Below are 14,997 nucleotides of genomic sequence, written 5' to 3'. Positions count from 1 at the left end.
AAATTAATATTTATTATGGTACCCGTTATGTGCCAAGCACTGTGCTAGTAGTTAATACATTTATATCAAGGTTTTAATACACAGAGTCAGCATTCACCAGCTATTTCTATATGCCAGATATTATGCTCTGTACTTTTCATGGCTTATATAATTAGAATAAGACCTTATACATTGTCATTAACAAGTATTTATTGAGTACTTCATCCAAGCCAATATGTTAGATGCTTTTAAAAAACAAAAAATATGTCTTTGCCCTCCCAGAACTTACAGTCTGGTGTGGGGATAATAAAGTAGACACATGTGAAAAAGCCACTATAATACAAGATCATATATAAACACAATCTCATGGTCCAGATAAAGTAAAATATATCATGAGTGTTACAGAGAAGATCAGAGAAGGGAGTGATCTTGTTGGGATGGAGAGGTCAGGAAAGACACTTCCCAGAGGAGCAGAGGCAGAACTTGAACTTAGCTTCAACAGAAGCCAGATACCCCTAGACATGCTCCATATGGCTTCTGAGCTCTATGTACCTGCGTAGACGTTAGAGAACCAAGCATCACCTGTTTTCATGCAAATGAATCTGTATTGAGCTCTCACTATGTACCAGGCACTATTCTAGGTGCTTGGGAAATCAATGAATACAGCAAAGAAAAAAGAAGGAAAAAACCATCCCCGCCCTCATGGAGATTACATTTCAGCAGGAGGGAGAAGACAGTAAATAATGAACAAGTAAAGTACATAGTATTAGAGAGTGATATGTACAATGGGGATAAATGGAGTAGCATGCATAGAGGAGCAGGGTTTGATCTTGAAACAGACAGGGGAACAAGTTGCAACTTTAAATTCAGTGCTCAAGGTAGGTCTTATGGAGAATATATTGGGACCAGTTTTGTGTTTGTATGAAGGGGAACAAAAGAGGGGGAGGCAACTCGAGAGCAGTGCTGGGTAGACTCAGGATGCATGAAGTGAGTATAGGAAATTAACCCTTTCATTTTTTTAACCCCTTGTTTTTAATACACAAATGCTCCCATTGTAATGGAAATCATTAGACTCAAAGTAATTATTACCAGGCTGGTGCTGTAAATGTGTCCAGAATCACTCTCTGTACCAGCAAGGCTCAAATTGGATACTGTGATTTCCTCCTCCTTGGGTTTGAGCCGATTGAGGAAGCAGCTCCTGAGAGAGGTCACCGAGATTAGAAAGGGAACTCGGATGCTAGTACAGATGGCTGGGGGGTCAGAGGTCCTGGGCTTGCCCCTGTAGCCCTGGCAACCCTAGCGCCTTGCATTCTTTGCAGCCCAGATGCCAAGGGCCAGTGTTTCTCAGCTGCCTCTACAGGTTCATGTATTGGTAGGCTACCTCCATCATCTCCAGTCTTCGCTGCAACCCTGTAAAGGAAGAATTACTCTGTGGTTGAGTAAACTGAGGCCCAAAGGTTTCTGACAACTTATCCAGAGTCACAGAGCTGTAGTTAGTGAAGGAGCTGCGATATGACTTGGGGGTCTCTCCTTTCCCCATTAACTGTTCTGTGTCCCACCAACAAATGCCTCTTGGTAAAATACTGCATTTCCCATGCTCCTTCCCTGCACAAAGACCCCCCACTGGATTCTTGTTGTCCAAACCACGTTAGTTGCATAACAAGGTTGGGTTTCGAGGGCCTCGCTCATTTATATATTCTTTTTTAAAGAAAGCTCATACTTCAAAAAAAGTATGGGGAGCAGGGGGCTCTGAAATAACTGAAACGTGGAAGAAGAAAAAATAACCCCTGAAAGTTCTGGCAAACAGAGCCACTATTAACATCTTGTTATTTCTTCTGGCCTGTGTTATTCATATAAATTTAAAAATAATTGTACTTTTTTAATATATAAAATTTTGTCTTCTGGTTTTTTACTTAATGTGAAGATCATAAATAGTTTCAATATTACTATATAATCTTTTATGGTGGTAAAATATGTATACTCCACAATCTTTTAAACATGGTTTTAATGGCCAGGCAAATATTTTTTTAAAGTCACTGCTCCATAGATCATGTAAGCATTCCAATACAATTGGATACTTAGGTCATTTCCAACATTTTACTCTTTTAAATAAGGTTATAATAACATTCTTTGACATACAGGGCTTTTCTCCCGATTTTAGGATTATTTCCCAGAAACAGAATTTAAAAAGTGTTTCATTGCCACGGTCATTTGTGCCCATTCACTTGCCTGGAAAGTTCCCTCTGTCTGAATCCTGCCTGTGTTATGTGACCTATTGCAGGCTACGTCTAACCCATAAGGTCCCCTGACTGTAGTAACTTGTGTGGGCCTGTCCCTTTGCTGACCGTGGGCACTAAGTATTGTAACTCGTGTCTTTGCAACTACGTCACCTCCTCAAAGGCATGTCCCAGGTCATATGCCTGATATGTGTCCTCTGTTATGCTTCGGATGATTAATAAATACTTATTGATTGAGTAAACCTTCTTCACCTTTTGCTTCTCCTTTAAAGGAAAATCCAGTTGCAGGGTGGCATCACTTCTATCACACTTCGAGGGGAAGGACACCAGTTCTTTGTGGGAACAGAAGAGTCACACATTTATCGTGTCAACTTCACAGATTTCAAAGAGACTCTCATTACAACTTGTCACTTTGAAGCTGTTGAGGACATTGTCTTTCCATTGTAAGTAGAAGAGAGTAAAAGCGATAAGAACGTGGCGATTTGATGCTGTGGGCAAGGAAATTTAATATTATTAAGACATTTTCAATACCTATAGATATAATCAATCATGATAAATCCTAATCAATTATTATTTTTTTCTCCTCAAATTTTTCTGTTGTAGTGAATTATTTTAATAGGCTTTCTATTGCCTTTACCAAGCAGCTACATTCGTTTTATAATTCAAATTTGGGTCCCTAGAATGTTGGCTTTTCTAATAAATCCATCATGGAAAGAGTGAACAGACTGGCAAAACTTTTCTATGTTTTCCCACTGCTGTCTGGAGAAAAGCTTAGTAGTGCCTTTTTTCAAACATCTTTCAAGTCATTTGTTTGTACCTCTTGGGTCATCCAGATTTGACATGCTTGATGGCAGTGGGCATAAGATTAAGAGTTCTTCTGGATCTAGTTGCTGTATATCTTGGTAAATCCCTCACAAACCCAGTGAAACAAATAACCGACAGCAGTTTTAATATCAAAAAGAACTTCAATCACAGTTTGCCATTATTTGATTTTGAAACTATTTATATGTCTTTGGTGAGATTTGTTCCATGAAGTTGGTCATAGCTTTTGCTCTGAACTTTCTCAGTATTTCACTTGAATTTGCAAAACTCAAAGTCATTGTTCTATTAGGTAGCAAGACTCTCTTTGAAAACTTGATCCTTAAGATCGCAAAATTTGGTTTTGGTTCCCTGAGTCTTCCACATATTTCTAACAGTGAAAATAGCTGGTACCTCCCATCAGGTGAATCTTTATTTGAAAACTGGTGATTTCCTTTCTGTATCACTTTTCCTCTCTTTTTCTAAGGAGCTTGGTAGAATCAATCTGTAAAATTATTTGGTCCTGGTGCCTTTTCTAAGGGTAAGTTTTTAAATACCTTTTCAATTTCTTATGTAGTCTTTATTCAGGTTTTGTACCTCTTTCTTTTCTTTCTTTTTTTAACAGCTCTATTGAAATATAATTTACATATCATAAAGTTCACCCATTAGAGTGTACAATTCAATGGTTTTCTTAGGTGCATATTTACAGAGTTGTGCAACCATCACCATAATCTAATTTTAGAACATTTTATATCCCCAAAAGAAACATACTAGCAGTCACTTTAAGGGTGTAAGGTTCAGCTTTCAGCTACCCAAACTGAGCACAGTTGGTGAATGTACTGTGCTCAGCTAAAGGTAAAAATGTAAAAAAAACTCAGTTGAAAAGGTTAAAAAAAAAATACCTCTCAAATTGATCCCATGTAGCTCTGTCCTCAAAAATAGAATCTTAAAGTTAAAAAAAAAAGAAAGAAAAAAAACAGGAACTTTTAAAAAGAAAAGTAGTATCCTCTCTGGTCTCTGCCTGTTTTTCTTCCTTTTGAGGTTTCCCCGCTACATGTAGAATGCAGCTGGCGCACAGGAATTTGGGCAGTTTTTAATAATCAGAATTTAGGTCTTTCTCCTATGATTCTCTTGCTGCCAGAATTTTCCCTTTAAATTCTAGCTGATTTTCCAGCCCTTTACTCTGTTCCTGGTACCTTTGGCCAGTGAGGCTATGGTTTTTCTGCTACCTTTTTCGGTGGCCATGATACCTGCAGGAGTTTGGGGCATCTCTGGTTAGAAAACCACACAGTAATGATTCTTAACCCTTTCCAGTTACACTTTTACAAGAGCAAACTCTTCTTGATTTCTATTTTTAAATATTTTCAGTGTCTTCAGGATTTTGGGGTTCTTGCTGTTCATTTTATCTGGTTTTTATAATTGCTATCTGTGGGAAGGTTTGTGTGACCACTTCACTGCTCCAACATTACGAGCATGTATCTCTGGGTATATGCCTAGGAGTGGGATTTTAGCTGGGAGGGAAGGAGCACATGTATTTAGGGCATCACCCTGATCCAGTCAGTTTGGAACTTAATCGCTCAGATCCTAAGCTAAAGACATTTTTAGACTAGGCTTCACGGCAGCGGAAGTGGACCGTTCATCAGGGGTAGGGAGAATTTGGAAAAGTTCTTTAGGTGCGTTCATTCCATGATAGTTGATGTTCACAGGAGTCCATGTGCCTCTTTAAGAGCTCATGTTCCCCCAATGGGGTGAATCCCCTGATTCACTGAAGGCATGTCTGATATAACATGTCTTACTTCAATAACTATTAAGACTCTAATGTTAGCTTGATTTGATCTCTGTTCATCAGAATTGCCTGGCAAGGAGCTCCTGCTCTCCTGTTCCAGCACAGGCTGTTTCTAAGTAACTAGTCCAGCATCATAATTTTCTCTCTCAGCCCCAAAGCTAAATATGTGGGAAAGATCCACTTATTTTGCCATTCATTCCAAAGTGAGTAGATCTTAAAATAAGAGAGAGGGACTCTCTTTTTATGGATGTGCTTATGCTGATAGATAGAAATTTCTTGAGAAATGTTTAAATCTAAAAGCCCAGTCTTCACAGGGACTGTAGCTAGAAATGTGTACTTATAAAGCACATGGTCTTTACCATACCTTGGTATTACACCTCTTTCTCCAACTGGAATAATCTGTAATTTTTTTTGACATTTTTCATTATATTTACAAGTTCGTTAAGAAAAAGACAAAACAAAAACCCAACAGAACAGTTACTCTGGGTTTCTCCTCCTTGTCCACAATCTCATATTTTCTCATAACTAAGCAAAGAAGTATTTTGGGTTATTTGCAAACATGAATTCTAGCACCCTGGTCCTTTTCTTCTTTGAAATTTTAACAAGATTGTCTCCTTTACAGGAAAATGTTTGTTTAGCCTCTTTTAATATAAATATTCCACAGATGTATTTCTTTTCACGTGTTACTTGCTATCCTCCAGTCAACAGGACATTGAAAGACTTTTAAATTGACATTTTCCTTTTGAGCAACTTTGTCCCAGCCCTTTATAAGAGAAAAGTCTATAAAAGTTTTTTTTGTTTGTTGTTTTGGGGGATGGTTTTTGGCCACAGTGCGTGGTTTGCAGGATCTTAGTTCCCCAACCAGGTATTGAACCCGTGTGCCCCCTGCAATGGAAGCATGGACTCCTAACCACTGGACTGCCAGGGAAGTCCCAAGACTACAAAAGATTGTCCACAGATGGTTTGAGGGCATCAAATGCCATTTTACACAAGAAATCTGTAAGGCCATCAAGCCTGAGATAATTGATACCTCAAGGCATCCTTCCCTACATCCTCATGAAGCCCATTTTAGCATCAAGCCTGCACCTGAGAAACACTGTACATCTTGAATGGCTGTATCTCTTATCCTCTTGGTGGCTTCTTTGCAGTGGCACTGCCGAGCTCTTTGCCACCTGCGCCAAGAAGGACATCCGGGTGTGGCACACGCTGACCAACAGGGAGCTGCTGCGGATCACCGTGCCCAACATGACCTGCCACGGAATCGATTTCATGAGGGACGGCAAGAGCATCATTTCCGGTGAGGTCGGCGTGCCAGGGTTTGGCCTCGGGCTCCAGCTCTGGCTTCAGTTCTTGTCATTCTCATCCTATCAGGCTTGACATGGGGTGACTTGGAATAGCCTCCCACTGTCCGCTTGCCTGTCTTTGGAATTCCTTCCAGCTAGGATTCCTTCTGAGCTAGGAATTGCTGAATAGCAATTTCTCTTTCCCCCACGTTGCTGCATGTAGCATGTTGCTTTGTCTCCAGCAGGGAAATTCAGTGACTCACAAAGTGGATTTGAGGCCTTAGCGAGTGCAGGGCACTTGTGCTAGAATCCTTTTTATTGTTCAAGAGATTAAAAACCAGACTGAAACTAAATTATATCTCCAAGGGAATTTATTTTTAATTCAGTTGATGATGTTGTGCCAAAATATTTTAACATAAATTATAGGCACCATGATATTCTACCTCTAAATACTTCAATACGCATCTCTAAAAATATTTTCCTATAAAATAATAATTTCTTAATGTTGTCTATGTTCAATCCATATACAGACTTCCACAGTGGTCAAAAGTGAATTCACTGGTTCACATCGATGAAAAGTCAAGTGGGTCTTTAGGGGCAGCTGTTAAAATAGTGATATCAGGGGACTTCCCTGGTAGTCTAGTGGTTAGAACGCCATGCTTCCACTGCAGGGGGCACAGGTTTGATCCCTGGTTGGGGAACTAAGATCCCACATGCTGTGACACGGGCAAAAAAATAATAATAATAAAAAATAAAACCCATCTCATCCCCTCTTTTCTTGGCTCTGTCTCCTCATGCTGGCTTCTCCCCTGGGGCATGTCTTCTCCATGTAGCAGTCACCAGGGGCTCTTGGCTTACATTACACTTAGAGCTAACTAACCCTGGGCTCAGAAATCGTGGTGTCACCATTGCCTCCTCTTTTCCTCTAATACCCCATCCCCACATCCCCCCCGAGGGTCCCCCCCTTCAGAGTATATCCAAGATGCCATCCATCTCACCATCTCCACCCTCGTCTCAGCCACCACCACCTCTCTCCTAGATCATCCTAGTAGCTTCCTACCAGGACTCCCTGCTTCTGCCCTTGCCTGTCATCCTTCTCCCCCGATCTGCTCTCAACACAGGAGCCAGAAAACTCTATTTAAAGTGTAAGTCAGATCGTTCCATTTCTAGGGCTCAAAGGTCTTTTCCTCTTTAAGAGTAAAAGACAAAGTCCCTGCCATTGCCTGCAAGGTCCTCCCTGAGTTCTCTCCCCCCACCCCCATCTTCTCACCCCTGACATTGTGTCTTATGGCTCAGCCCTTCCAGCCATACTTGCTTTTTTTTTAAATTAGTTAATTAATTAATTTATTTATTGGCTGCATTTGGTCTTCATTGCTGCATACAGGCTTTCTCTAGTTGTGGCAAGCGGAGGCTACTCTTCGTTGGGGTGCACGGGCTCCTTATTGCGGTAGCTTCTCTTGTTGCGGAGCACAGGCTCTAGACGCGCGGGCTTCAGTAGTTGTGGCGCACGGGCTTAGCTTCTTTGCGGCATGTGGGATCTTCCTGGAGCAGGGCTCGAAGCCGTGTCCCTTGAATTGACAGGCGGATTCTTAACCACTGTGTCACCAGGGAAGCCCCATACTTGCTTCTTTGCTTTCCCTACGCTGCACATAGGGCCTTTTCTCTAGCTGCTCGGTCTGCCTGGAACATTCTTTCCCCAGATAGCCCCATGACTCACTCCCCCACCACCTCACTTCCTTGAGTCTTGGCTGAAATGGGATCTACCTCGAGCATCCTATTTAAAATTGCTGAAGTCAAGAGGTGACGCTAAAGGTGATGAGAAGGAGCCAGCCAGGTGAGGACCTGGATGAAGAGCATAACAGGAAGAGGGAACAGCAAGTGCAAAGACCCTGAGGTGGGCAGTCACTTGCTGTGTTTGAGGGATAGAAAGAGGACCAGTGTGTCTGAAACTTAGAGGCTAAGGTTGGGGTCAGGGTTGAGGGAGAGTGGCATTAGAAGAAGTTTAACAGGTAGGTAGGGAGCAGAGACTAGTTACTGTGGAGAATTAAGGAGCTGCGTTTTTTTGGTTTGTTTGTTTATTTTTAAAGCTCTTTATTGGAATATAATTGCTTTACACTGCTGTGCCAGTTTTTGCTGTACAACAAAGTGAATCAGCTATATTTATACATATATCCCCATAAGGAGCTGGTTTTCATTGTAAGTGCAGCGGGAAAAACTTTTTGAAAGTTCTTGATCGAGGAGGTGACATGATTTTAAGAAGTTCACCCTGGCCTCTGCATACATAATTGATTGTAGGAGAGCAAAAGTCTCAGTCTAGGGAGGAAGCTGTTATAATAATCGGGGAGAGAGATGCTGGTGGCTTGGACAAGGGTGGTCCCAGGGGACGGGTTGAGACGTGGCCAGATTCACTATGTTTTTAAACTGTGGAGCTGATGAGAGGTTGGGTTGGATTGGGTGGATGGAATAGAGAGGCATCAAGGATGACTCTGAAGTTCTTGGCTTGAACAGCTGGCTGGATGGTGGCAACATTTATTGACAGGGGGAAGATGATGGGAGTGGAAGAAAGGGCATCATGTTCAAAGTCAGGGCAAGGGGTGGGAAGCCAACATTTATCGGCAGATGTTAAGTGCTGCATCCCAGAGGTAGTATCAACCAGCTAGTTGAATGCGTAATTTTTGCAGCTCATGGGAGGGGTGGGAGCTGGCCTCCCCAACTTCCCTCTCCTGGGGAGGGGTGCACCTGGAGGCAGGTTCAACTGAGGCAAGCCGCTCGTTTCCCTCAGGAGGTGTGGCTTTAGGGAGTCAGGGAAAGGGGGCTATGATTCCTGGCAGTTGGTGGAGGACCAGCCTCTTCCCTCCATCACCACTAGTGCCCCCCAGTCCTGTCTCTCACTCATGATTTAAGAGAGCCGCAGTCTGCAGAGAGCAGAGTATACTCATCCTGCCTGCCTTTGTTTCCCTTTCCTGCCAGCGTGGGACGATGGTAAAATCCGAGCCTTCGCCCCAGAGACAGGCCGGCTGATGTATGTCATTAACAACGCCCACAGGATCGGAGTGACGGCCATCGCCACCACCAGTGACTGTAAAAGGGTCATCAGCGGTGGTGGGGAAGGGGAGGTATTGTTCTTGAAGGCAGATCTTTTAAAAACAGCCCTTGATTTAGAGCAACGGCCTCATAGCAGGCCACTATTTTGATTTTTTTCACCTGTACTAGGAGTCAGGCAGGACCAAATTAAGATTTTGATGAAACTCTGAAATACATCAGAAAGTTCTAATAATATGAATACACAGATCATTGATTTGTTCCCAGAAAGGACATTTAGGATACAGACATGAAAGGGCTGTATATGGAAGTAAGCTATGAATCCAAGTTGGTGTTTTGCCGGAGTTTTGGCATACTTACTTTTTTTTCCTTCAAAAACCATAGCTATATCAATTGTCTTCATCTTTTAAAGGAGATGCTATTTTTAGAATCAATTCTTTAATCTACCCAGATGCTTTGACCATGATTTTCAAATTATTACACTCAACCTTTTCCTTCCATCATTTCAAGGAGCCTAAAACATCTTTTACACATTCATCTCAGTGTCTCCTTTACCCTACTCCCCAGCTGTTTTCCTATTCCAAAGCCTTCTCTCTCTCAACATAGGTCATTTCCTTTTCCTTTCTTTCCTCCATGTTCTCATAGGAATAACCTAGGGAGAAGAAAGATACAGTATCTTCACACCGCCTTTGGCAGAGTTTGGATCACCCCGGTTAGTGGCTGAGTGTTTGGCTCCTGGAGTCACACTGCCTGTGCTCAAATTTCACTTCTGCCACTTCCCAGCTGTGTGACCTGCAGTGTGTGCTTTAACCTCTCTGTGCCTCAGTTTCCTGTAAAAGTAAAGTATAAAAGTGAAGCTAGGAATACTCCTATTAAGGAGATTTTTTTTTTACACTCTTTATTTTGTACTAAGTCTTCAGAATCTGGTGTGCACTTCACATTCAGCGCACATCTCCATCTGGACCAGACCCTGCAGATGCTCCACAGACATACTAGTCCTAGAGCATCCCCATGCTCTCTGCCCATCACCACCCTCGCGGCTCTATTCCCTCCCTTCATCCCTGCAGCCACACTGTTGCTGACACCCACAGCATCCTTGCTTGCTCCCCCAGCCTCTGGAGGCATCTGCCTTGCCGAGGAGGGCTACAGGAGGAAATCACACATTACAAATTTACCACGCCCGGCCCTGATCAGCAATCTCTTCCCACAGCTACTACAGGCCTTTTCTTCCAAGAGACATAGTCTTCAGGGTCTTTGTAAGTACTAGAGACCAAGGCTGCTGGTGCACAGGTGTGCACTGGTCTGAATACAGTGGTTGATAAGATACTCTTAAGTATTTTACTGCCATTTTCATTGGTAAGTGGTCGTTACCTGAATTGTGAAGACCCTAATCCCACCGCTTTATACCCAAACCTCCCTGCCATCCCACAGCGAATGCCCAGCACATCCAAAGCTCTGGTCCTGGGGCTGTTAGGCTGGTGCCCCCACCACACTTGCTAGAACATCTGCGTCTCACCCTTGCTAGAGACCTACTGTCTGCCTCCATGCATAGTGGGATTTCAGGATTGGGGATTTATTTTCTCGGGCAATAGTCGTTACCCTGTCCCAGGTCAAGACACGGGGAATTATTTGGACACCATAATAGCAACAGAGATGGCCTGGCTCATTAGGGATAACCTCACGCTTCCTCATCTTCTCGACTAAGAAATTGTCTTCGAATGTTTTTCTTATTTCGTTGAAGGTTATTTTCCTCTTGTCAGGTGCAAATAAGTTAGTCTCTTATTACTGATCCCCACACTAGTTTTCAGTTTAGCGTTCAACTAGACTATGGCGCTTCTGTTCTTATATCACTTATGCAAAATCATTTCTGCTCTTCCTATTTTTTATAAGTCCAACATATTCATTATAAGAAGCATCTGACTTTGAGCATCTGACTACATTATTATGTTTTCCAGTATAGTTGTGACAAGAGCATTTATCCATTACAGGACCTACTGTTATAACCAAATAACTTTCCTTTTTAGTTCCCCTTTTTACTACAGTTAGGGCATCATACTGACAGTTTTGAAATTTTGTGTGTAGGTAGCTGTATCACCTATGCATTTCATTTCAAGGTAGCAAAGGGGTATTAGACAATATTTGTTACTGAAAGTGGGCATTGGCTTTGATGGGGTTGAGGACCACTGATTTTTAAATGATTGAAACTGAGCAGCTGATGTGAAAGTTTAAATATGGCTCTGGGTACCCAAGAGATTCCCTGATGGCACCAGAAATCTGAGAGCAGAGCTCAGCAGAAATGAGCAGACATATTATTTCACTCAGTTTAGCTGCAGCCCCTGCGTTACTGGTTTTAGCAGCGGGTGTCTGATGTATTCCTCAGCCCTAAAAGTAAAAGCAAGTGTAGGCTCCCTGGTGGGCGTCTTCCTGGCTCCATGGAAGAATATTCCCGCCCTGCAACTTGGCATCCCCACCCCACTCAGCTGCGATGAGAACAGGGAATTAGAAAAACAAGTCAAGCCCAGGAGGTGAGAAAGCTCTTGGAATCTTTTTTGTTTGTTTGTTTGTTTTTAAACCCCCTTCAAAAAGTCCCAAGCTGGAATTGAGAGCCTGTGCTTTGTGGCTTCCAGGTGAGGGTGTGGCAGATAGGCCACCAGACCCAGAAGCTGGAGGAGGCACTGAAGGAGCACAAGTCCTCCGTGTCCTGCATCAGGGTGAAGAGGAACAACGAGGAGTGCGTCACGGCCAGCACGGATGGCACCTGCATCATCTGGGACCTCGTGTAGGTACCAGCGATGGGGAGGACCAAGCGATGCAGAACTCAATGCCGGCCTTTTACTGAACTCGAGGGAAGACTCTGTAAACAGAGGGTAGAGTCCTTGTTTCGGGCAACAGGAGAGGGGTGTTCCTCAGACGCCATCCATCTCCATGACTGCTCAGGTTCACAGACACTGGAGGAAAGGGTAGCGTTTTCAGGAAGAGCTAGAGGTTGGAAGTTTCTGGACGGATAGGGAAGTAGCTTTCTGTTTCTGTTGTTGCTTTTTGGCCGCACCATGTGGTATGCCAGATCTTATTTTCCCAACCAGGGATCGAACCCGAGTCCCCTGCTGTGGAAGCGTGAGTCTTAACCGCTGGACAGCCAGGGAAGTCCCAGGAAGTAGCTTTCTGGATACACAGAGTGAAGCCTGGTTTAACGTACACTATGCAACTCTAAGAATTTTCCAGAGAGGGGAGAAAGGAAATAACGTAAATAATGCAGGCGTTTCCTCTGGTCCTCCTCCATAGTCCAGTCAAGTCCAGAGTGAGCTTGCCATGGGGGTGGGAGTGGGGCAGTGGCGTCAATTAGCCATGTTCTCAGGGACCTCTTATACTGTGAGTATATGGTTACCCCTATAGGCTGCCTGAATCTAAGCTAACTGGGCCAAAGCATGTGAACGTGACTGTTGGAGTAATTCACAGGATTTCCAAGGATGCTTTTTTTGACTATAAGCCTGTTTGTTCTGTGTCTTTTATTTAGAATTATACCCTATTCCTCCAACCCCTTTCCAAGCCTAGTACCCCTCTACCACTAAGATGCCTCTCTTCTGTATGTAACTGCATTAGAGAGACTTGAATAAGTACAGAAATGGGAGAAAAGAGATAGATAGATAGATAGATAGATAAATAGATAGACAGACATTTAGATGTCTATATAGAGATACTGCAAACGAATATGAAATGTTCTAAATTGGAGAGAAAATAGTGGAACTAAAGGCAAAGACAAAGGAGGTGGGGAGGGAAGGACTGGGAGTGTAGGACTAGCAGATGCAAACTGGTATACACAGGATGGACAAAAAACAAGGTCCTACTGCGGAGCACAGAGAACTATATTCAATATCCTATGATAAACCAGAATGGAAAAGAATATGAAAAAGAACATATACATGTGTATAACTGAGTCACTTTGCTATAAAGCAGAAGTTAAACACAACGTTGTAAATCAACTATACTTCAATAAAATTAAAATAATAAAATAAAATAGGGAGTTCCCTGGTCGTCCAGTTGTTAGGACTCTGTGCTTTCACAGCTGAGGGCCTGGGTTCAGTCCCTGGTTGGGGAACTAAGATCCCACAAGCCATGCGGCATGTCCAACAAAACAAAACAAAATAAAAAATAAAATAAAATAAAGGCAAAGGCAGAACACTTTTCATTTAATACATTAAAAAAGCAAAACCCAAAGCAAGCCTCTGTCTTCCGGCTCGGTGTGTCTGACTTTGCTCTGCACACATGTCACCTGGGGAATCTTGTATAAATATAGATTTTGGCTCAGTAGTTCTAGAGTGCTGCCTGAAATTCTGCATTTCTAACAAGCTCCCAAGTGGTGCCCCTAGTGCTGCTCCCAGGACCAGTTGCCGAAGGGGTTAGCCTGTACCTGAACTTCCCATCAGGAAAATACATAACTAGAAGGGTAGGTCTACACTGGTTTCTGTGGATGGTTTGTGACCAGCTTAAATCCTTAAATCCCCCCTGTGGTGTAACAGGAATATTTGGTTCATTTGTGCCAAAATCTTGAAAAATGCTCAGCTCAGATACCATGTCTGGAAACTTCCATAATGAGAAGAAGCTGTTCAGAAGGTGCTTTTTTTTAGCCGGTAGAGCCTGGCCTGTGACATGGCCACCCAGCGATATTTACATATTTCTTGGTATCGTATCTGAATCAGCGGTTCTCAACCCACTGTGCACAGCAGAATCAACTGGGATGCTGATTACAAATGCAGATCTGTTGGCCTCATCCCCACCCACTGAACCCAAATCCCTAGAGGTAAGGCCCAAGAATACCCATTTTTAAAAAGCCCTCCTCAACACCTTGCTACTCAGCTTGTAGGGAACTTCGCTTCAGAACGGTGGCCTCAGGAGCAAAGTCCCAAGTGTGGGAGATGGCAGGTTGACTGTGAGTTCAGCTTCTCCTACTTCCCTCCCACTGGAACTTGAGGCTTCCTGTTGAGTCCCGTGCTTCGTCTTTAGAGAAGGCCCCCTCCCAGTATCTTCGGACCACTCCCGACGGGGGCAACGGGAGGGCGCTGAGTGCAGTGGGCAGACCCACGGGCCGTCTACTGGGGGTAAATCAAGCAACCCACACCCACGCTTTAGCACATCCAGTTTGAATAGTACACAAGGTTTCTGGAATCTGTTTTTCAGGCGTCTTAGGAGGAATCAGATGATCCTGGCTAACACCTTGTTCCAGTGCGTTTGTTACCACCCTGAAGAGTTCCAGATCATCACCAGCGGGACAGACAGAAAGGTAAGAGTCAAGATCTTCCCGGTACAAGAGAAGCACAGTGGAGCCTTGTGGCTGGGGGTGCAGGCTCTGCAGTCAAGCCACGCCTGTCCAGGCGACGGGCTTGCTGGTGATCCGCCGTGTCACTCTGGAAATGCGACGGAACTTTTTTGTGCGCCTTTGCTTCGTTGTCTGCAGAATGGAAGGGATGACACCCCTGAGCTCATGGAGTTGCGGTGAGGATTGAAGTCATGCTTGAATATAATGCTAAAGGCAGGGAGCCTGGCACATAGCGGGCACTCAGTAAGTACTGGTTTGATTATGAGGGAATTTCTAAGGCTGGAAGTGCTGTGCCCAAAGGAGATGTCACTTTGATTAAATTCAAATCGAATAACAATAGAGCTCATCTCTCATCACCCTGCTTCATCAATATATTAAAAATCTCTTTAGCTAGGGAGACCATGTCCTTCAGTGAAAATTGGCCGTGATTTTGGGGGGAGCATTTCCCCCTCGGAGCAAACAAGAGGCTTCAGGAGAGAGGCACATGAAAAGTGCAAGGAAGCTGGGGTGTCTTCCACCCTGCCAGCCACATCAGATCAGCTAGATCTCAGCCTGATT

General features: G+C 43.5%; 1 protein-coding gene across 1 annotated transcript in view; it reads left to right on the top strand.

The window, feature by feature from the left end:
* CFAP52 (cilia and flagella associated protein 52) overlaps nt 1–14,997 on the top strand; it is a 32,107-nt gene that overhangs the window by 13,972 nt on the left and 3,138 nt on the right. The window contains exons 8-12 of the mRNA XM_057715833.1: nt 2,489–2,659; nt 5,949–6,097; nt 9,054–9,199; nt 11,753–11,904; nt 14,301–14,403. Of these exons, the coding sequence (XP_057571816.1) occupies nt 2,489–2,659; nt 5,949–6,097; nt 9,054–9,199; nt 11,753–11,904; nt 14,301–14,403 (721 nt within the window). The remainder of the gene's footprint in view (nt 1–2,488; nt 2,660–5,948; nt 6,098–9,053; nt 9,200–11,752; nt 11,905–14,300; nt 14,404–14,997) is intronic.

This window comes from Hippopotamus amphibius, chromosome 17 (assembly GCF_030028045.1).
Source record: "Hippopotamus amphibius kiboko isolate mHipAmp2 chromosome 17, mHipAmp2.hap2, whole genome shotgun sequence".
In the NCBI taxonomy this organism is placed as follows: Eukaryota; Metazoa; Chordata; class Mammalia; order Artiodactyla; family Hippopotamidae; genus Hippopotamus; species Hippopotamus amphibius.
This window is presented reverse-complemented; position numbering and strand designations above follow the sequence as displayed.